This window comes from Amblyomma maculatum, chromosome 7 (assembly GCF_055883805.1).
Source record: "Amblyomma maculatum isolate TAMU_Amacu chromosome 7, ASM5588380v1, whole genome shotgun sequence".
NCBI classification, from domain to species: Eukaryota; Metazoa; Arthropoda; class Arachnida; order Ixodida; family Ixodidae; genus Amblyomma; species Amblyomma maculatum.
The window spans coordinates 51,516,603-51,537,575 of record NC_139350.1 but is presented as its reverse complement, the minus strand read 5'-3'; the positions used below and the strand labels follow the sequence as shown (position 1 = coordinate 51,537,575).

The following is a 20,973-nucleotide window of genomic DNA, read 5'->3' as shown; positions in this document are numbered from 1 at the left end:
CAGCGATCCTCACGAGGGCTTCATACTTGATATTCGTTTCAGTATTCCAGATGCCAACAAATTTTAACACGGTTTATTTCGGACATCGGTGCTAACGGTCCGCCGGGTCGTTCGCGTACGGTATGCGGGAGGAGGGGCCACAGCGGCGGTGTTTACGGCGGTCGAGGAGGTACTGCCATCGTGCGGTGCTTGATCGTGCTGTTGACGCCTCGTCGGACGACACCCGGTACTCCTGAAACCACGTTATATAAATAGATATTTGTAAATGCAGCTTTGTTCCGCCGATCACTGCGTCACTTCGGTTGTTGTACTTGATGGGCAATGGCCGCCTAACCGATAAGGGCGGCGAGCTGTGTAACAGCCCGCACAGAGTTCGAGCAGCACGCGAGCAGATGATCGCAGCTGCCGGAAGTGTGTCGTGACGTCATGGCTGCAGTGGCCGCAGCGAATAACAGCTTCTAGCAAGCCTTGCCAGTCAACTCACCCGTGACGTCACGGTTTAAGGAAATAGGTCTATGCGACACCGCCAAGTGACGACTTCTCTGCCCGCGAATTTCAAAAAACGCTGTTTTTTTAAATTAATAATAAATCGCTGGCTTTGTCCAAGGAGTTATACTTTGGGTTAATGCTCAAAAGGATTTGTTCTACACATTGAACACGTTTATCAGTGGCTTCTTGGGGGCCGTTTCAGTGGACCTTTAAAGGGGTCATGACAGCTAACAACTGGGCATAAACTGATTATTGAATTTCACTCCTCATCCGTTAAATTATAAATCCTCAAAATTTGAGCTCATTCCATGCAGTAGATGTTTTTAAAATGTTGTCGGAATCAGCTTTCTGATCTGGCAACCATTGGCCGCTGACGTCACAGTGAGATATTATCCCCATGTCGTCTGCTATTTGCGGTGTCGGCTGCACCCCTGCATACACGTCGTGGTTGGTGGTCACTGAGTTTTTTTTCTTCAGTAAAAATATTTTATTCACATATTCTCTTTTCTTTGAGAAGCCTTCACTGTGATATGTGACCTTATACTCCGTTTCATACATCAGGTGCAACGCAGCGAAAGCTACGCAAATAGTCCGCAAGAAAAAAAAACAGGAGGCGTATCACTACGCGCTCGTTCTGTGGCCGAGTGGTTCCTGCGGAAACGGGCTCTATTCCGAGCATACACGATTGCAATAACTTGCTTCGCATGCCTAGACATCTTCGCAGTACGGATCTTATAGAAAAAATGCGCGCCGAAGAACCATTTTCTCAAAAAGAGATGCGCAGCGTGGAGGGCACAGCCAGCGCCATCTAGTGGCACAGCTGGCAAGGTTGCGGGGCAGCGAAAATGCGGCACGAGCAAAAACGACATAAAAAACATACAAATTCACCGAATCCAACCCTTTCTCCCTAAGAAAGGTGCTTTTTATGAAGTTGATGGCAAATGTAAGATGTATTAAGCTTGCAGACAAAGCAACTATTATTTTCTCTCGTCAAGCACAAGCACTATTTTTCATTGCGGATGCGGAGAGCGCAAACAAGAGCTGTAGCTTTGGCAGTGTTGCACTTGATGTATGAAATGGAGTATAGTGATCCTCGGACTTGTTTTGGGCTTCGTCTAGAGATTGCCAAGAAGGCCGAATTTGACGGGTTTATGCTGTATAGTTTATGCATACAATCAGAGGCATATTATTTTTGTTATGAGAGTTAGCTTGTTTTAGCAACAAGAGCTCCCGCATATAAAAAGGCACTTGTCCAATGTTTCCTTTAGCCATGTACATGCACCACGAAAGTGGGGAGGGGTAACGTTAAATTTTGTTGATTGTTGAGCTATTGCTGTCGCTCAGTCCAAAAACCAAGAGTAAATCTCAAACAAGCATACCTTGACGCGAGAGCATACCTTGTGACATTAGAGGAGCAGACAAAACTTTTGAATGAAGCGGTACCTTTTGACTTGCTGGTATATGCGTGTGTTGGTCAGACCTAATTTTGGCTGGTAAAGCATTTTTGTAATACTATGTTCAGTCTTTCCACGACCAACACACGAAAGCATATGCCGCCACCGCCGCTTCAGTCCCGTCATCGCAAAACCCAACGCGATTCAGTTGCTCTTCACTGCATGCTCGCACCGAACAAGAGCCTCCCATTCACCGCTGTCTCCGTTGTGGGATTGTACTAGGGGGATAAATACGTTTTCCCCGCTTAATCGCTGCTGACAGTCCAAACCGCCGACCCCACCCAGTGATTGCGTGCGCTACCAAGCGGACGCCGACGAGCGGACCACTGCGGGCCGTGCTCTTGGGAACAAAGGAACAACACGTGCTGACAACAAACAGGCATTTATTGCTGCAATAATAACAACGCCAGCTAGCAAAACACACTAATGAATACAGGTCGTCTGACTCACCAGCAGGGCTACGGGCAAATGTTCGCCCACGCTAGGGCAGGGGATAAACTCCGAGGCTGGACAAGAAGGGCAAGCGGGATAAGTCCCACGAGGCTTCACCTCGCCATGACTGTGGAGTGCCGCGAGGAGACGTCCACTCGCGTCCAGGTCCCGATGCTGAAGAGAGTTGGCTTTGTCCGCGTGCGTGGTGGCAAGATCAGGGGTGGCGCTTGTGCTGCCGCGACGTTGGCGCCATCTCTCGATAGTTAATGGTAACCACCAATGCTGACGCCATTTCGCGATAGCTAGAGTAACTACCACGGAGGGGAAAGCCAACTTTAAAGGGGACGATGGGAGATCATTCCCCACACCGTCTCGCCTCCCCCGCAGCCACGCGACTGCGACTGACTTCCAAGCCTCACCTTGCATTTTCCTAGTGCTTCTAAAGCAAATGACTCGGGAGTGGTTCAATGTAAGCATACACCATTTAGTATTTAGTGCGTGAACCCTAAACTCCCGCAAGAATGCGCCGATTCATGGATTATGACTGCGCCCCCAGCGTGTTTGTTTACATAGCTTTTCCAATGACTGGATGTATTCTGCTCGTTCACACGGCATAAACTGCAAGCTAAGCTAGCAATACCAAAACTATCCACTTCTTTTGGCACTGATGGCACCTTAATTTGCTCACAAACTACAACTGCGCTACAAGAAGCGCCGTGGATGCTACGTTCCCTGCTTGCGCCAGGTATACACACAAGCAGTGCAGACGTCTGCCGGCTGCGCTCACTAGAAAGGGTCACATATAGACGCTTCCCGCTCAATGTGCACTCGCTTTGTGATCTAAGAAATCGTCGATTTGGGTTGCTACTGGTAGAACTACGCTCGATGGCCACATGCAAATGCTAAAGCTTGTGAACGCGCTCTCCGTAATCGCCGAAACTCTTGACCGAACCTCGCATACTTGTGTTAGCCCTACTCGTCGCTGAACGAGCCGGCAGTTCGGTGCCGACTAACATTTCTGGCTGAGGTCATTGCTGATGGCAAGGGGAATATATAAATTGTAGCTTCTTGTTTTCCTTTTTCCAACGCAGCTGTTCAGGCAGTTCACTCGAGTGTCATGTTCTCGCTCGGCCTCCGATCCAACCAACATATCCGACGATATAGGCAAGCGCAACTGTTCAGGCAATTCACTCATCGGGTGTCAAGTTCTCGCTCGGCCTCCGATCCGATCAAAACAGATCCGATGACCATCTGCTGATCAGTTCCGTTGGTGTCGTGGGCCGAAAATCTCGCACTACGGTGATAGGCGACTGTTGGTCATGCTGGCGTTGTGGCCGGTGTAATGCGAAAGATCAGTGTGTCAATAAGCTAGGGAACCTATAACCGTGCAGCCCACAGACTGTGACTTATGCTGAAGAAAACATGCCTTACTCTATCGCTTTCGTGCGGTAACATCTTCGTCAAGCACATCTGCATGAGGGACAACCAATGTGTCAATCGTCAAAAAAAAAAAGAAGAAAAAAGAAGACGTGTCCTTTGATATTGCAGCCTGCATTCCAGACGACGCTCCATTGCGTATCTTCTGTGACGTCACACGAGCGTTTCAAAATGGTGGTCCCTCTCGATGGGAGAAGCTTCCCGATTCTGATTTTTATCGCATTTTTTTGTAATATGCGCCATGCACTAAACACTAAAACTTTGCAAGTAGAATCACAGATCTGTATATTATTGATAGAAGTACAAAATGGCAATACATCGCAATGGCAATTGCCCCTTTAAAGATGTGTGAGCACAAGCACTTTATTGCTTGAAAGGTGCTCGGGCAAGGAGTCAAGTAGTATGCTTGCAAAGTCTGGAAGTGCCTGGAGTCGGCTCCATTCCTCTTGAACCACCGCCCAAAAGAGATCTGGTGACGATCCACGCAGCTGCCTTTTTGCTAGTCACTTTTTCATCAGCTCCCAGATATTTCCAATTATGTTAAAATATGCTCCCTTGGGAGGCCATGGCAGCTTCTAGATGCCAAGGGCTTCAAGCAGCTGCTGCACCCGCCTGGAGAAGAAAACTATTACACGCTGCTAAAAGCAAGCATTCATATAGCACGCATGCCTTTATGATCACACTCTTTTGGCAATAAAAGTTGTTTCTCTCTCTCTCTCTTGTATAGCTCGCAATGAACAACTGTAAATAATGTGCTAGAGAACATTAAATAAAGCAAGCGGTATGATTGTCTGTTTTATCGCCTCTAGTGTAGTATAAAATCGCATGCCAACACTTGTCCCGTTCGAAAATGTGAATTTGTTTGCTTTATAGTGCATTGCCAGAAACAGGGTGGGAAAGCTTCATATAGGAACAACAAATGTTTATTACCTCAGTGAACTCGAAGTGAGGGTTAATATGCTGGCGATGTGTTCACTTTTGCTGCTCATCTTTTTCACTAGCTTCTCTGCCTTTCTGTTGGCCGTTGCTGATGTGAGCTTCTTATCAGCGTAGCCTTATTTCACTGTTCACTCTACGCAGTTTTACTACTTCACATTTGTGAAGGAAATGCAATTCATTTTTCACACATTTTCTCGGCGTGACATAAACTCACTTAAACATCATTATAACTGCGTGTATGGATAGGACTTCTGTCATGCTGATATAGGAAGCACCCATTAGGAAACGGGCCATCCAAAGCAAAAGGGAGAGGTCATTTTGTACTATAGCTTCATATGAAACAGCAGTCAGCGTTACCTCGACCCTGATCAGTGGTCCGAGCCCTTGGTGCTTACTGCAACCTCAAACGTTAATGGAGCGTCATCTGCTGGATGCGACGGCCTGTGCAAACAGTGTTCATACCTGCAAAAAATTAATACAACTGTGCGATTTTTGTGATAAAAGCTGAGCTTCTATTTCTGAAAACCTCGCATTGTTAGAAGGGAGTAAAAGTGTGCAAATTCTATTGCGTTCAGCATACTCATTCATAAATCTAAGTGTTGAAGATTAGGCTGCTACACATAAATGTACCCAGATGAACTGTTAGCGATGAAACAATGTAAAGCTAGCTGGAGCATCTAATGCATTTCACTTAAAAATGGGCAGTAGTCACTTGCCAGGTCTTGTTTCTTGTCGTGCACTTACCGAGCACCAACTGGCCTCCAGACGCTCCACTATTGGTCCCACTTCGTGGAGAAAGTCTATTCATCCGAGAATACGACTGCCCTCCTATCTTCTGCAGTCCAAGCGAGGTGGCTTGTGGCAAAGTCGAGACGGAGTCGGTTGTGATGTGCAGTGAGAAGCGGCCTTCAACAAGATACATGACTATGACGTCCAGCTGAACAAAGCCTTTTCTGAATCGTCCACACAGAGACTCCCTGGAGGCCCAGTTCTTCCTGTATCTCGGCAGCGGTAATATGGAGGCTGCGGAAGGTGGCGGCTATGATTAGTCGATCTTGCTCCTCAGTAAGGGCTCTCAGACGTTCGATATGTTCTGTGTCGCCAATTCTCTCATCATCTCAAGAAGGCACGCACAAGCGGTTTACGGTGCCTACAGAACATCCTACCTCGGCAGCAATGCTTCTCAGACACCTGCCTTCCTAGACTAATGTCAGTACTTCCACTCTTGTGGCGAAGTTAACATGCGGCATGTCTTCCTTTCTTCTGGCGAGAATTGTAGGGCACGCATCTTACTTATAATGTCTGTTATCGTTCATCGCGAATATAGTGAACTATTTCACTTTTTATTCGCTTTGTCGCTGAGGCACCATCCAATAAGCCGCCCTATTTCAAGCAATCACTCCCTCTTCCTTCATAGTCATGCTTCTGCTGCGTAGCTGAGGCTGCTAGCAAAAATAACTGGCAAACAAGCAAAATGAAACAACTATCCAAAACTTCATCAGTCACCTACAGGACAGTGCTGTATTAAAAAAAAAAGATAGAGAAGGCGAGAGCAAAAAAATAAATTGTGCTGGGTCACGACAGTTTGCGGAACCCCCTTAATACTGAAGCATGAGAATAGCCGGCACTCTTGTTATCAGCCTCTTCGTCAACCGCAGCGCTCCGCATTGTTATCCCGGCGATCCGCTGATCTGTCCTATGTGATAATGTTTTTTACTCATGATTGCGCCAGTGCTGATCAGCCAGCAAAGAAAAACGCCGCATGTTTCCCATACGTACACAAGGTATCGCAAAAAAGATTGAGCAAAGCTGGCTTGAAATTGCTTTTCCTCACTAGGAATAAACTGGAAAGGATGTGCAAAGTGAGAAAGTCTGGGAATAAAAAAAAACACCGCTGGAAAAAGTTAGCTGTTGCTGTGTTGTTTATAACATTTCATTGTAATGTGACGGGTTCTGTGCTGGTGAGACAGGTCGCTGTGTCACTGGCAGCCTGCGTGAGCATGTGAACAATCTAGATAACCAGTAGTGCAAAAACAGCATAGTCATGCATTGTGCTGGCTGTAAAGACTGCGAGGCGTTTCTTTTACAAGACCTGCATTATTTCCCTAGATAGACCAGTCTGTTCGGTAACTTTCAACTATTGTTTCGTTATTACTCGACAACTGTAACGCAACAGTAAAGTGGCACTGGTAGGTAACCTTCAAGGAATGCGTTCTCATTCCTTCATATATCGGCAGGATACACTTTGTCGTGTTCTAGGCCCCACATTGCTTCGTGCTTTCTCCGAGAGCTGAAGTTTGGCTGGGAATACGGAAACATGCAGCCGTGATAAATGTCCCTGTGTCTAGCATTTCTGTCTGGTTCCACTACACTGTCCTCACGTTCAATTTGAGAGGCATTTTAACGTACACAACTCTAGTGATGTGTCAGCCAGCTGTTGGTGGCATTGATCTCACAGGAACTTGCCTTTCTTAATCAATGACACTACAGTCAAAACTCGATTTAACGAAACCCGATTTAACGAAAATCTCGATTTAACGAAGGTAGTCTAATTCCCCCTCAGACGCCCATAGGGTTCAATGCTTTGACTAACCCGAAATAACGAAACCGATTCCGTGATCTGTCCCGATTTAACGAACCTTTTTTCGAGAAATAAAGGTGAAAAAGTGTTAATTTTTGGTCTATTTTGTAGACAGCACCCCAACCTACGAGAAATCGGTGCGGCCGTTGCTCACAAAGCGCACGCAGGCAAAGATCACCGACTTCTTTGGCGGAAAATAAATTTGTAGTCCCCTCGGGCCTTTCTTGTCGAGTAAGAATGTTTGTTGTTTCTTTTCATACGCGCTAGCGGCGCCGGTCATGGTGTTGGCGCTACCCACTCGAAAGTAGCTCGGGGGGTCATGACGATGACCATACGGACCCCCAAAGATTGCGCTAGTTGTATGATTACCAACGTTGGCGCCAATTTGTCATTAGTTGTGTGGCTTGCCATCCCGTCGGCGGTATTTAGGAAAGATTGTTGCGCCGCTGGCCGAACCGTCCTTTGGGCCGGTGCTACCGGCGTGAATTCGTCACGCGCGAGTGCGACGAAAAGTGAAAATGGTACGTGCTAACCGATACGACCGCGATAAGCTGGTACGGTTTATGCGGATGCAAAATGCATTATGTTCAATGGGTGCTCAGTCGGGGACTTGACTTTACTACTTTTAAAACGATTTAGCGGGTACGTTTTAACGAGGTTTTACTGTAATCGAATGTACTGAATTATGTGCCCAAGAAATGCCTCATTCAATTTAACGAAGTTCTCGATTTAACGAAATAATTCACGGCTCCCCTCAACTTCGTTAAATCGAGTTTTAACTGTATTTTGAATATGTCCCCAGGTGATTTTTGATCTCGGGCATCTGCTCGCTATGCTTTCCTTTATATTAGTGCCCTTCCTGCCACAGCAGTCCATTTGGTTGCTAGTGAGGGCATGTATCTCTTGTTCGGTCATTTCCATCAACATGCCCGACACTGGTGTAGTGGTTAGGGCACTCGACTGCTGTGCCCAAGGATGTAGGATCAAATCCTGGCCGTGGTGGCTGCTTTTTGATGGAGGTGAAAAGTAAGGTGTCCATGTTCTGTGCAATGTCAGTGCATGCTTAAGAACCTCAGGTGGTCAAAATTTTCATGGCCCTCCACTACGACATCTCATATAACCTGAGTTGCTTTGGGACATGAAACCCCATAAACTAAACCATTTCCATCAACATGCACCAACCAGCCCAATTAAGCAGCCCATAATGGCAAAGCATGAGACCACCTGAACACTCTGGGCATTTTCTTTTTTGGTCAACATGGCTGCAAGAGCTGCGAGTATAGAAAAGTGTTGGGAGATGCGCAGAGGAATTTGCAGATGAAGTATAAACTTGTGCATTGTGAAGACACTGTGAAGTGATTCAAAGAGGTTCGACAAATTTTCTTGTGGTTAGGGTTAAAATTCATCGAAAATACGCATTAGCTGTTTGCGGCATGAATCATTGGGCAGGTGATAAGGTTCTGATGCTTGTGTAAATGGAGTAACCCTTATGGAGTAATTCTGCTACTGTAGCTTAGCATACTCGGAGGCATCACAAAATATTAGATGTATGAGGGCATGTTTGCTTTGAACAGACAGTGTAGGTCACCAGTTCAGTAGCTAGCGGTACTAGTTGCTTATCATGGTTAAGCAGATACGCTGATACCTGAATGTTTGGAAGTAAGAGCTAGTTATGCATATTTTGGGGGTGGTGGGCAGTTCCCAAAGGGAAATGTAATTGGTGCAATTATAATTATTGTTTTGACACATGGTACACTATGGCACAACTGGGTTTACGTTAGCTTGTGAGATTAGGGTATGTTGCTACCTGGGGTGATTATAGGGGTATTAGGTACGCATTGTACTCTGACAGGCATACATGCACAAGCTGTTAATGTGAGAAAAAGCAAAGGGTTAAGTACTGTACATTGTGGGGCACTGGAAACAAGAGAAATGCTTTTAGCATATTGCTACTGCTGGCAGTTAACATACCTAGTTAAGAATAGGCGAGCTCCAGCATTAAAAAAAAAAAAAAAAAAAATCTTAGTCAAAAAGGTATTTTCAAGACCAGAAATGATTTCATTACATGTGGAAACTGATTTGCATGGAAAAGGTGCACTGATTATTGAGGAAGCTTGCTATTTTTGTCAAGTGGGACTCTTTATGTTGCTTCCAGTGAGACGAGTCCAAGGTGCAGATTTGCTTTTAGTGGGATATCTTCATCTTGTTGGTTTCAGCACTCTTTTTTTCTGCTGGTCAGATGCTGTGTCTGACTGCATCAGTGGTTAATTTCCTGAATACTGTAGCAGGTTGAATGGAAAGCACAATAGCAAAAAAAAAAATAAGATGTGCAGGTAAAGGGAGCACTTATGGTAACAGTGTGTGCACAGGTCACAGTCAGAAATGAGGTGGAAGCAGAAGTGCACAATGTTGTGAATGCAAGGACTGCATATTTGAACAAGCAGTTGAGCAGTATCATTGCGAGGTGTTTTTTTTTTTTGCACTGGACTGGCTAAATTAGCATTCTAAGGTGGCTAACTGTTGTGCTGCTAGTAAGGAAGGCAGTTGGGATGGCTTTATTTATTCTTTGCTGTAATGGTGTGACTTGTGCAGAAGAAAAAGTACTATTTGCTGTCCGTGTTTTCACTTGCTGATTGCTATGACAGTGTGTAGGGACATGTGCACTGACTTGCATTTTTGTACTGAAGAAAATGGTTCACCAACCAAACTGTGATGGTAGAATGCAGGCCATTATGTTAAGAGACAACAGCATCTTTGCTTTACGGTAAGCATGGTGTTTTGACGGAGCGTTCTTTTGAATGGCCAGTTTCCTTTTTCGTGCATGCTTGCAGACAGGGTTCGGAGAACCGGAGTGGGATGTTACCGTCGAGAAGATGCTGGACTTTCTGCTGGATGAAGCGAGACAGTAAGTTTCTAACCAATACGCATTGAGAGATTACCTCATTCTAACGACAAAATTCCCACTTTCACTAAAAACTGGTCTTCTGGAAATTAGGAGTCAAGAAATGAAATGCGAAGTAATAACAAGCAAAATGGTATTTAGATTGTTCTGTGTTTTATTGAGCTGTATGACAGTAGTGCAAGTGTTTTTAGAGCACAGCTCTTTTGCTCCCGTTCCTAAGTTTCGCGTCGGCCTCATAATCAGCTCCGCCCCTTGTAAAGGTAGATCGCTAGCGATTAGTTGCAAACCTATCTTTGAAAGTGCATGTATACTTTTCAAACACCCTGACCGGCTGGTTCGCGAAACTGTGGAAGCCTACCACATACGTATCAGTCCTGATCTGTGTATCAGCCAGCCGTCGGTAAACTTGGCAGATTGTGAGCATGATTTTTTTTTGCTTCCGCCATGCAGCATTAATGACAAATGTTTTCTTCCCGGGTTTTTTCCTTGATGAGTGACACGTGGTGCTGTGTTGGGTTTTTTACCCATGATTAGTTCCCGAGGGAACCTGTTTTGTTTTGTATTTTTTCCGTGTGCCATGTATATATTGCGTGTAAGCGACTGACTGTAATGCCGGCTTTCTATCAGCGGATCATGGTGCATGCGTGCATCCCGTTCTCACTCGCTAGCAGCGTTAGCGGCATCAGTCAGTCGCTGCTATCTGTTCGTCGCGCAACGTTCCTATGGGCCCACGCGCTGCTTCCCACAACCTCCCGATAACTCAATTGCTCTCTTCATTTCTCCGAGCACAAAGCTTCTTTCATGACAGCCAAGAAGTTTTAGTGGAGTGTTTCTTTAAGGAATACGTGTGAAAAATTAAAAAAAAAAAGTAATTCTATATATGGGCCTTGCTCGAAATCTTTGCCTCATTCTATCGAAAAGGTTAAACAGGGAATAAGCTGCACTCAAATTTCACATTAAAAAGTAACGTAATCGTGGGTAATTGTTTTCTTCTTTTTTTTTTTTTAACCTTTTTCTGCAAATAAGTAGCCAGCACCACTAGCTACTGGGCACCAACGTCTTATGTGCCCATGTAAATAAAAAAAGAAAGCGCAGTGACGGCATGTCAGTTTCTCGTGCAGGCATTTCAAAATCTAGGCCACACCGGCATTTGTGTCCAAAATGTGATCACTGTTTTTCAATGCAGATGGGAAGTGTTCAAATAAAGTGATGGCAAACTTTTCAGATGCAGTGATGAATGCTGCGCTAGACAAATTAGGCGAGCATATCTTTATTTCGGCTAGACTGGATTAGTTCCCAGTGTGGCAACCTCGGCACAGAATTTGGATGGCCTTCCTTAACTGGGGTTGCTTAGTGCCATTATGGAGGTCACAGCATGAGGCAGTCAGTGCAGTACTATGGTGACAAGTTTGCCCTACCAGAATTCGGAGTGCAAGGAAGTGCACGGCCATCTTCCGCAGCTTGCTGCATATTAGTACCACCTCTTCACGCAGCGCGGTGTTTCGACGGCGACAAAATGCAAGAGACACTCGTGTGCTGCATGATGCAGGTGCATGTCAGAGAACCCCAGAGGGTCTCTGCTCATTTTTTTTCTCTGTGTTGTTCAGGTTACTCCCGAGAAGTGCGACAGTTATCGAAGGTTTCCTTCCCTCTAAGCAGTTTATATTTTATATTGCGACAATGCCACAATGGGCAGCGTAGGCACAAAACCACAAAATGTGCTCTGCTGTTAATTGTCGGAAGCTGCAAGTGCACGTAGCCATGCTAGCAGTGACAGTGAGACCTACCATTGTGATTAAGGTTGCTGCATAGCCACTGCTGCGACTTAGTGAATATCTTCTTGGTTACTAAGCTGGAGTACTTTTGTATGAAACCGGCCATGGTAGCTGCTTTTCAGTGAAGACACGCGAAAAGTAAAAGGTTCCCATGGGCTGTACAGTGTCAATGTACATTGAAGATCTCTAGGTGGTTCTTAAAGGGGCGCCGTGACGTTCGCCAGACCACTGATTCCAGCTGGCTGCTATAGTTCTTTACACCTTCCCGATGCCCCAAAGACCAATCATAACGGCAAAATCTTAGCGTATAATATTTTAATCCGCTTCAATAATCCGCGTTTTGGCACCGATGTGAGCAGCACACAACGGCGAAGTTCGTTAACGGATGTGACGTTACCTTCTCTGGGGTGGTGCTTCGCTAATTGGTCGGGCACGCACTTTAGATTTTACATTCGAATGTTCTTCAAGTTACTATGCAGAAAACAAATAAATGGTGTTTTAATTCTGCGTGAGGTCGTGGAGTGCTTGTAAAGATGGGGACTGTAAACTCAGATAAATGCGGTGTTGTCAACAAGTACGATGTAGCATCTGCTTGCTGTATGATGGTGATGGTGGCTTTGCCCTTCGTAGCGGGTCGCCGCTGCCTTCAGGCGCGGCAGAGGCAAAAATTAAAAAAAAAAAAAAAACAGAGAAAGAAAAAAAGTCCGCCAATACGCTGTCCAGGCTCTATGGTCACGAGCACAAAGGTCACTCCAACAGGCTCCTCAAATCCCAAGGCAGCTAATAGCATTCGGATCTCGGAGGTCGGCAAAATCGCTGGACAAGCCAAAATCACGTGGTTGACCGTTTCTGCCGACGCCTCACACATGGCGCTAGTTGTGTCAAAATTGCTCGTGAAGCACGTTTGCTTCTCAGCTGTGTGGCTTGGCCTTAACTCGTGTACGTCACTCTCCCGTCTTTGCCTTTCACACTCGTTCTCGAACTTTCGCACAAGTAGCGCTCGAGTGATCCGTGACAGCAGCAGTGATGGACGCCGGCGGAACACCAAAATGGCGACACAGATTTGCTGACTGTTGGGTCCACCTCGTCGACACCCTGCAATTGGGTTGGAAAACATTTATTGTCAGTATTGAACCGTGAACGATGTGTGGGCACTACACTTAGATGGCAAAGATGGTTTGGAGCAGCATTTGGTGGGCTAGGCTAACTTTGAGCAGACCAAGGGAGCAGACGAAGAAGCCAGTCCTCATATAGCTGTGCTTCACAGCGTCGTTACCATGGCAACTGCACTGCCAAAAAGTGCGGCTGCAGGTTGGGTTGGACAGGCAACCATGGCAGATAGCTTCCGATACGTCAGCAGAAAGCTGCGTTCCTGATAGGTTCTGCCCGAGTCGAGCGCTGGGTGAGCGAAATGGCAGAGGGGCTCCCTCTCGCATCAGCTCAGGTGCACGTTTTTTTTTCTCTTGTATTTAGAATTTTATAAACTGAATAATTCTCATTTCCGTGCGCCAATTTTTGTAATTCTTTTTTTACTAACACCAGCACGGTGCAAAGAACCTAGAGGTTGGCTAGAATTAACGGCTTTATGCACGTCACTGTGCACCTTTAATATTGAAAGCTTTTCAGTTCAGCATTCCTCAACCCGAGTCGCTTAGGGGACAATAGTAGGGTTGCTGCAGTTTCTCTGCATAGCGACGCAGTTGGCTCTGTTTACTTGAAAGCGCTAACTTTTGTCAATATTTTCATTAACAAGTGGTCCTTATGACTAGCCCATGCAGTGGTGTCTTTTCAGATGGGCTGGCTTATAATTTATGCTTTGGACAGTCTCCCTTGGGGGATCTGCCACCACCTTTGAAGACTTAACATTTTCTTTGAGTCACTTAAACTGGTGAAACTTGTGACAAACGTAACTGTCATGCAGCAGCGTAGTTTGTTCTGTAGTGGCCTCATGGCAAATGGAATGGATATTACCATGCCAGCCTCTAGTTATCTTTGTGGTGCGTTTTTGTGGGATGAGCTGTTTGGCTGCTTGACATGTTTAGCACCCCTTGGTAGGGCATTCAAGGCAGTGAGTGTTAAAGCAAGCGTGTTCTGAGGCTCTGCTAGGCATTATCATGTCAAAGGGTTAGAAATTGAAGAGGAAGGTGATGATGAATTTTGGAGCTTAAAGGTAACACCTTGAAGTTGGCCTCTGTCTGCTGTGTGCAAAGGTGTTGGGCATGGGGGGACAATAGCAGGGGTGGAAGTGCAGCTCCTTTTGCTCCGAATTGCTTTTCTTGCTCCATCCTACTCCAAAACACAATATTAAGGCGAAAGCCTTTGCTTCATCATTGTCGACAGAAGGTTGACAGCAGAGGTGTCACGCTTTTGTGAGCAAGAGCTAAAAATAAGTAAATAAACCTTGTCTCTACCGGGAATTGAACCTCCATCCTTTGGATCCCCAGCCCAGTGCTTTACCAACTGCGCCACGCCCTGGATCATGAAATGCTCTTCATAATTCCCCTTGTCTACCATGAGGGTGATAGCAGGAATCTGCAAGTGACATATACTGTGCCTTTCCTTTCCTGTAAACGAATTATAGAACGGCGAATTTTGATGCTTTAAAGGAAATGCTGTTTGTGTTCGACAAGGGGTGCGTCATGTACTGTCACGACAGGTCACGACGTCACCGGATGATTCATGCATATATGAAGCTTCCGATCCAGGCGTCCGTGCGGCGCCTTTCATTTGCTGCTTTCTCAAACGCCGCACCACACAGCAAACAGAAGCAGACCTAGACCTCTAGGAAGCGTTAGTACAGCAGGCGTCAGCGGCGTTTGAAATTGATTTACAGGATAGAAAAGGCGCAGTATCTGTCAAAATTCTCCGCGGACACATGTACACCGTGGGAGGAAGGTGGGAGTGGAAGAAGAGAGGAAGATAGAGGTGCCGTAGCGGAGGGCTGCAATCCACCATGCTATAATGGCTTTTGCCTCATCGCACTTTATGATTCAAAGTGCCCTCTAGAATTTTTTTTTTCTCAAAAACTGCTACAAGCTTGCAGCTTCGGTGGTCTGCAATCATATTTAGCAGAACAGATTTTTGCCGCACAGTGGAATGTTAGTGATATTGTGCACAAAAAAATGTGATCTGATGCAATTTAATTAAGTGGCTGTGAGAACCACAGCAGGGCAATGGCATACTGTGCGTTGTATGTACTAGTGCTCCCAAAATAAAATGGAGCACAGAAATGAACAAAATTTTGTTTCGCAGCGTGCCCTGAACGCAAATGTGCATGTGTATAGCTTGGGTGTATGTGGGACACCGGGGTGTTCGGCTTGGCACTCTTGGTACAGTTGAATCCCGCTACAATGAAATCGGCAGGGCGTACGAAAAAAATTTCGTTGTTGCGGAATTTTGTTGTCAAGAATTTACAGACAACTTGAGCAAAAAAAAAGATGTATAAGTCCGTAAGCTTTGTCTGCTTGCGTTTCACTGCCAGCAGCGGCGTCACATGACTCACGCTCTGTTAAGAGAGCCATAGCAATGTCGTCATTGTGGGAGCCCAGGAACTTCCTAATAACATCGAAGGCATCCATCACCTACGACGAGGTTGCCAAGCCGGGTGAATCCTGGGCGGAGTTGTCTTCAGCATCGGACGGCTGCTCCTCCGACTCGCCAACACATTTCATCACCTGGCTCTTCGTAGACAAGCACTTCCGCATTAGCACTGAGGAAATCGTCTAGCTCGATATCGCCAGGGACGTTTCCTGCATCCTGGAGGGATTTCCAGGCCGTACTGATTCCTGAGTCGACGATGATGGAGCGTCTTTTGCAGCTGTAGCTGTGCTGGTCTCCTCCTGGTCAACAAACCCGGCGTGCTGGAAGCAGTTGTAGATCAAGGCGGACCGGGTCACGTTCCACGCAGCAGCCATCATCTGAAGAGCCATGAATAGGTCCACCTTTGCCTCCCTGCCAGTTTCAAGGTTCAAGAGAATCCGCTGAATCAGCCTCTCCCGATAAGCGCACTTCACGCTTCGGATGATGCCTTGATCCAGCGGCTGAATGATCAAAGTGCAGTTCAGGGGGGAAAATCGTACTTCGACGCTTGACAGTCTGACGTCAATGCAGTGGGCAGAACAATTGTCCAAGAGCAAACAAACCTTTCGGTTCTGCCTGCTCATGTCGCTATCAAATGCTGTAAGCCAGTCCGCAAACATGGCACGGGTCATCCACGTCTGCCCATTAGCGACGTACTTGATGGGAAGGCTTCTGTTTCTCTTGAAGCAGCGCGGTTTGGCACTTTTGCAAATAACGGGGGATGCTTGTCCGATTCATCCATGTTTGTGCACTGCGCAAAACTTTTCCCACGATGTTGTGCCTCGCTTTGAAGTGATTGAGCCAACCTGTGCTGGCCTTAGTCATCCAGGCATAGCAAACAGGCATAATTGAGGGCCTTCTGTTGAACAATGCTTCTGCTAAGCAGGATGTTCTTGGCTCGCGTTTCGATGAACCAGGCGTGGACAGCCTTATCAACCTTCTCGTATGTTGGCTGTGTCACCTTCTGGCGTTGAGCTGAAGTGCCCAGCGGAAGTGCCTTGCCAATGCTTTCTTTACTCTTCAGTATCGTTTACAGCGAACTTGGCGCGATGCCAAAATCTGCGGCAGTATTCGCCTTCTTCCCGCTTTCTGCTTCGGCGATAATACACGCTTTTTCTTCTAGCGAAAGAAACTTCCGCTTCGCTGGCGGTGACATCCTAGGAAGTTAGCAGTGACTAGCAGAGACGAGACGAGACCACGCTGAATGATGCGCTCACGAACGACAAGGACACACACAGAAGAAAAATGGTGATGCGGAGTGGGCTCCTCCTGGCAGCGATTTTCAGCCCGTCTCGCTTTTTTTTTTTTTTTCTTCAAAAATCATGTGGGCACACAAAAGAAAAAAAAAAGCAAACTTGCGGTACACGCAAGGAGGATGTGTGGTATGGGTGCGCCCCCCTTCCCCAGCAGTCTACGATGCAAAAAATAAACTGCGTGAATGAGAAAGTCGCTCTCCAGCACCCACCTTCTGAAGAAAGACAAGACGGAGGGGCCACTCACCCGTGAAAATTCTAAAATCAAATTCCTAGAAGCGAACATGTGCTCGCAGAGTACTTAGTTTTACTTTGAGGAAATTTTAATACATTAAGACCTATGGGGGTTTCACGGGAAATGCAAAATACTTCGTTGTGGCGAAAATTTCGTTGAAGCGTCATTCGTTGTACTGGGATTCAACTGTATTTGCTTCATCAGCAGTCCGGACAAATGAGAGCAACATTTCCACAAGCCCGTGCTCCATTTTATTTTGGGGGCACGAGTACACATTGCAGGGGTCGCCATAGTCTAAACAATGACAGCACGATGGTGGCAGAGTTATTGCAGCTCACCCTGGGCCTAAAACATAAAATTTTCATAAGCTAGAAAATTATAGAGCTTAATAAATGTTAGTTCACAGGTAAATTTGAAACAAGCTACAAGTTATTGGACAAAATTAGCTGTGAACCAAAATGTTTTGTTCACTTGACATAGCACCTTTTCCCAACATTTTGAATTGCCGGTGATGAGAGGAACGAGGGGAGGCGGCTAAGCAGTGACGGTGGGCTGCCTTAAGCCATTAAGAAATTTTTCTGGCAGCAAAGAACTGCATGAGTAGTTCTATTCATTGTGCTGTGAAAACAAGCAGGTGCTTCACTATTGAGCCTCTTTGTTAGTAACAAGTGTGCCAAGCCAGTCTCGGAAAAAGCATACCTGAAATGTTAGGAAGGTGATGTCCACGACATTGTCAATTATTAAAAAGGTTCTCTAGAGCATTGGAAAGCATATCCTATCGCAAACATGTTCAAATTTAGAAACCCCCAGCATCGCTCAAGCGAAAACACGAGGAGCCACTGGCAGAAGGCTATAAGGAACCTGAAGGAGGAAAAGGTGCCCTTGAGGGTCAGCTAATCTGGCATGAAGGCGCTACCAACCAGTGCCCATGAAATTATCTGCTCAGGCATGAGAATAAAAAAAATATGCGCAAGATACAGAAAGGAAATGTGCTGCTCATTTATGTGAACTACAAACTAATGGTGGTGCTCGAGTGCATTGAAGCTCCAAGTTTGAACCTGCCAAGTCGAAATATTTCATAGCTTTGGGTGGAGCATGATATTCAGGTGTGAAGTGTAGAAGCAAGCATTCTGCTTGCTGCCAGTCTGTTTCAAACTGTTGCTCAGGTCAGTTGGGTTATTTCAAGCATCTGTACAAGCTTTTGCTATTTGTCTTGTCTTGTCAGATTCGTGTACTCAGCAAAGCACTGAATGTTAAATGCAGTTATTGAAAGTGTTTGACACTAGAAACATGCGCCGAAACATAATTAGAATGCTCCAAAAGTCTTGTGTTATTGCTCCAAAGCTCCTCCCTGAGCTGCTACAAAAGGCTGGAGTCTGCTTCCACCCTTGCAATAGGCACAGTGTGCGCAGGACCCATCAAGAAGAGCGGGCTCCCCCCTTCCTTTCCTCATCCATTTCTTGTCTCCACCGCACACCTCCGTTGAAAGGAGGGATGGCTTTGGATGGTGCCCCAAAAGGTGGTAGCAAATATGTACCTGCTGTGTGAAGTAGACTAGTTTCTTGTGGCCGCAAGCGCCTTCTTTCAAGTCAACAATGGATGTAACAGTACTGATAGAACATTAGTTCCTAATCACAAAGACCAGCGTTACTGAAAACAAAGCTCTTGAAAGGTTGAATGAAAAGAGCAAGAGCTTAAATGCAGGGATCACCGCCACAATTCATTCTCGTAAATTTGAGCATCGTGATGATCAACGGATCTCAGAGGCTGACAAACGTGCATTGAGGTTGCACATTCGGATATTTAAGTTGGTTGGGTTTCAGAAGTGCTAGCACATATTATCACGCAAGGAGGATCGAAAAACAATTTTGAAAGCTAAAGGAAGCCTGGTGGTGGGGGCCCTGCCTGTGTAGCAGGTTGCCGATTCAGCTCCAAAAAGCTAAAGGCGTGGAAAGGAAGGGAAAAAAAAAAAAGTCATTGCATTTGTGCAACAGCCACACTGAAGTGTATGTTACATCTGCTCGCAGCTACGATAACTTTAAACATCTTTGTACAGTGCAGTCCATTTATAACGATACCAGATATAACAATATATTGCTTATAATGATCAAATTCTTGGGATTTACAAGTTTTCCCATTGGTCCTGTGTAAAAATAAATCGGATATAACAATTAGTTATTGGCAACACATCGGATACAGTGATAGCTTTATCGCCAACTGGTAGATGTTTACCATGAAAATTTGTTCGAATGTTTAATAAAAATAAAATACCAAAAAGAGAATGACTTGAAATACAGGCATTTGCGTTCTACGATTTTAACGATGATTAAGGCTGGGGATGTCCTGCAGTTCATCCAGTCGCTAGTCTGTTTTGTGCACACATGAAGAACTGCCGCCAGCGTATGCACTACTGTAAGCGATGCTCACAGTGGTTGTCAAGCTTCAGCTACTGCTTTAAAAGCACAAATTTCCAGCTTTTTAAAGTGTGCTTAAGTTTTTTTATGGCTATTGATGTATTTTGTGCTGAAGTGTTTAGTGCTCTCTACGATGATTAGCGTTTTTTCAACCCAATTTACTCATTGCTGGTAAGTAGGCAAGCCTACAAGCTGGGGAAAATACGTGGGTGGTGCTTTTTTTTTTTTGTTTTCCCTTTTTTTTTTTTCAGATATAAAATTCAAATATAACGATCGGATTTTCTGGTTTTCTCAATATCATTATAAGTGGACTGCACTGTAGTCTTAAGCCCTCATCTGCATCAACTTAGGTTGCCTCTCCGCTTTACTTGGAAGTGCCACAGGTGATCGGATTCGTTTCAGTATGTTTCGGTTTGGGCACTTTGCGTCTGTGTGCTTTGCATGTGCGTGTGATTTTGTTATTCATGTTCCTCAGTTTGAAAGTGCGGAACAGCAGAGGAAATCGAAGGGCTCCTCAGATGAAGTTCGTCTCGGCGCGAACCTCCTAACTGAAAAGTCTGGTATGACACCAGGTGCAGTAGTCATACAGGATGGCCCTGTATTACTAGCAAGCCCTGGTTGCTGGGAGAGACAGAAAACTGAACAAAAAGGTTCAGAGCTAGCTGCGTAATACGAAAAAAGCATAAAGCCAGACAGTATTCAAGCCTCTTCCCGACAGAGCCTCAGATGAGTTTATTGGCCATTAAGTCACTCAGGGCACTGAAACTGATTGCATTACTTTTGCGTGTGGAAATAGATGGCGGTCATAGCTTACTGATAGCCCTGCAAGCATACTGCATCTTCTGGGAATTTGACGGTGTCATTAATGTTCTGCGTCTTTTAATAGCGTGAGAGTGTAGAGAAACATCTTAGAATGTCCTAATTTTTTCATGCCTCGTGTGCCTATTGCCTTTTGAATGATAGAAACAGTGGAAGATGATGCCGTGTTTATGCAAGGCTTTGGTTTTCGCATGAAATCAAACTATTGTACTTGTAGCCATGTTGCATTCATATTTAAGAGGTGCTTCCGCAAGGTGTAAACAAAAGAATTTATGCATGAAGAGATGAGAGAGATGGAAGGTATTGTAGAGTCTTTTTTCATTAAGCAAAAAAATGTGTTCAGTAAGTAGGCATTTAATTATGAGACAGCGAATTCAAGGCCATGTCATCACCAACAACTGATAGCAAAGATTTTTATCGGTCCCAATGACTTTGCTATAAAGGAGTTCTACTGTAACTGTATAATACAGCATTCCGGCTGCCTTAGCCCTCAAAAGCATTGCAATCTTTGTGTGGCTGAAGTTACGGAAGGGCAGGCAGGAGTTCTTGAGAACTCCATTCTCAGGATGTAGAATGAGATCCATTAGAAAGATGGTACAAACGAAGTGACTGCTGTTGAAAAATACCTGCTTCCCCTGGCTGGTGGTAGTGGCTTCCATTTTGG

General features: G+C 45.5%; 1 protein-coding gene across 2 annotated transcripts in view; it reads left to right on the top strand.

The window, feature by feature from the left end:
• LOC146183174 (uncharacterized) overlaps positions 1-20,973 on the top strand; it is a 124,251-nt gene that overhangs the window by 94,791 nt on the left and 8,487 nt on the right. For both annotated transcript variants that reach the window (XM_084608697.1, XM_084608696.1), the window contains exon 6: positions 10,164-10,237. In XM_084608697.1, coding sequence (XP_084464823.1) covers positions 10,164-10,237 — 74 coding nt within the window. The remainder of the gene's footprint in view (positions 1-10,163; positions 10,238-20,973) is intronic.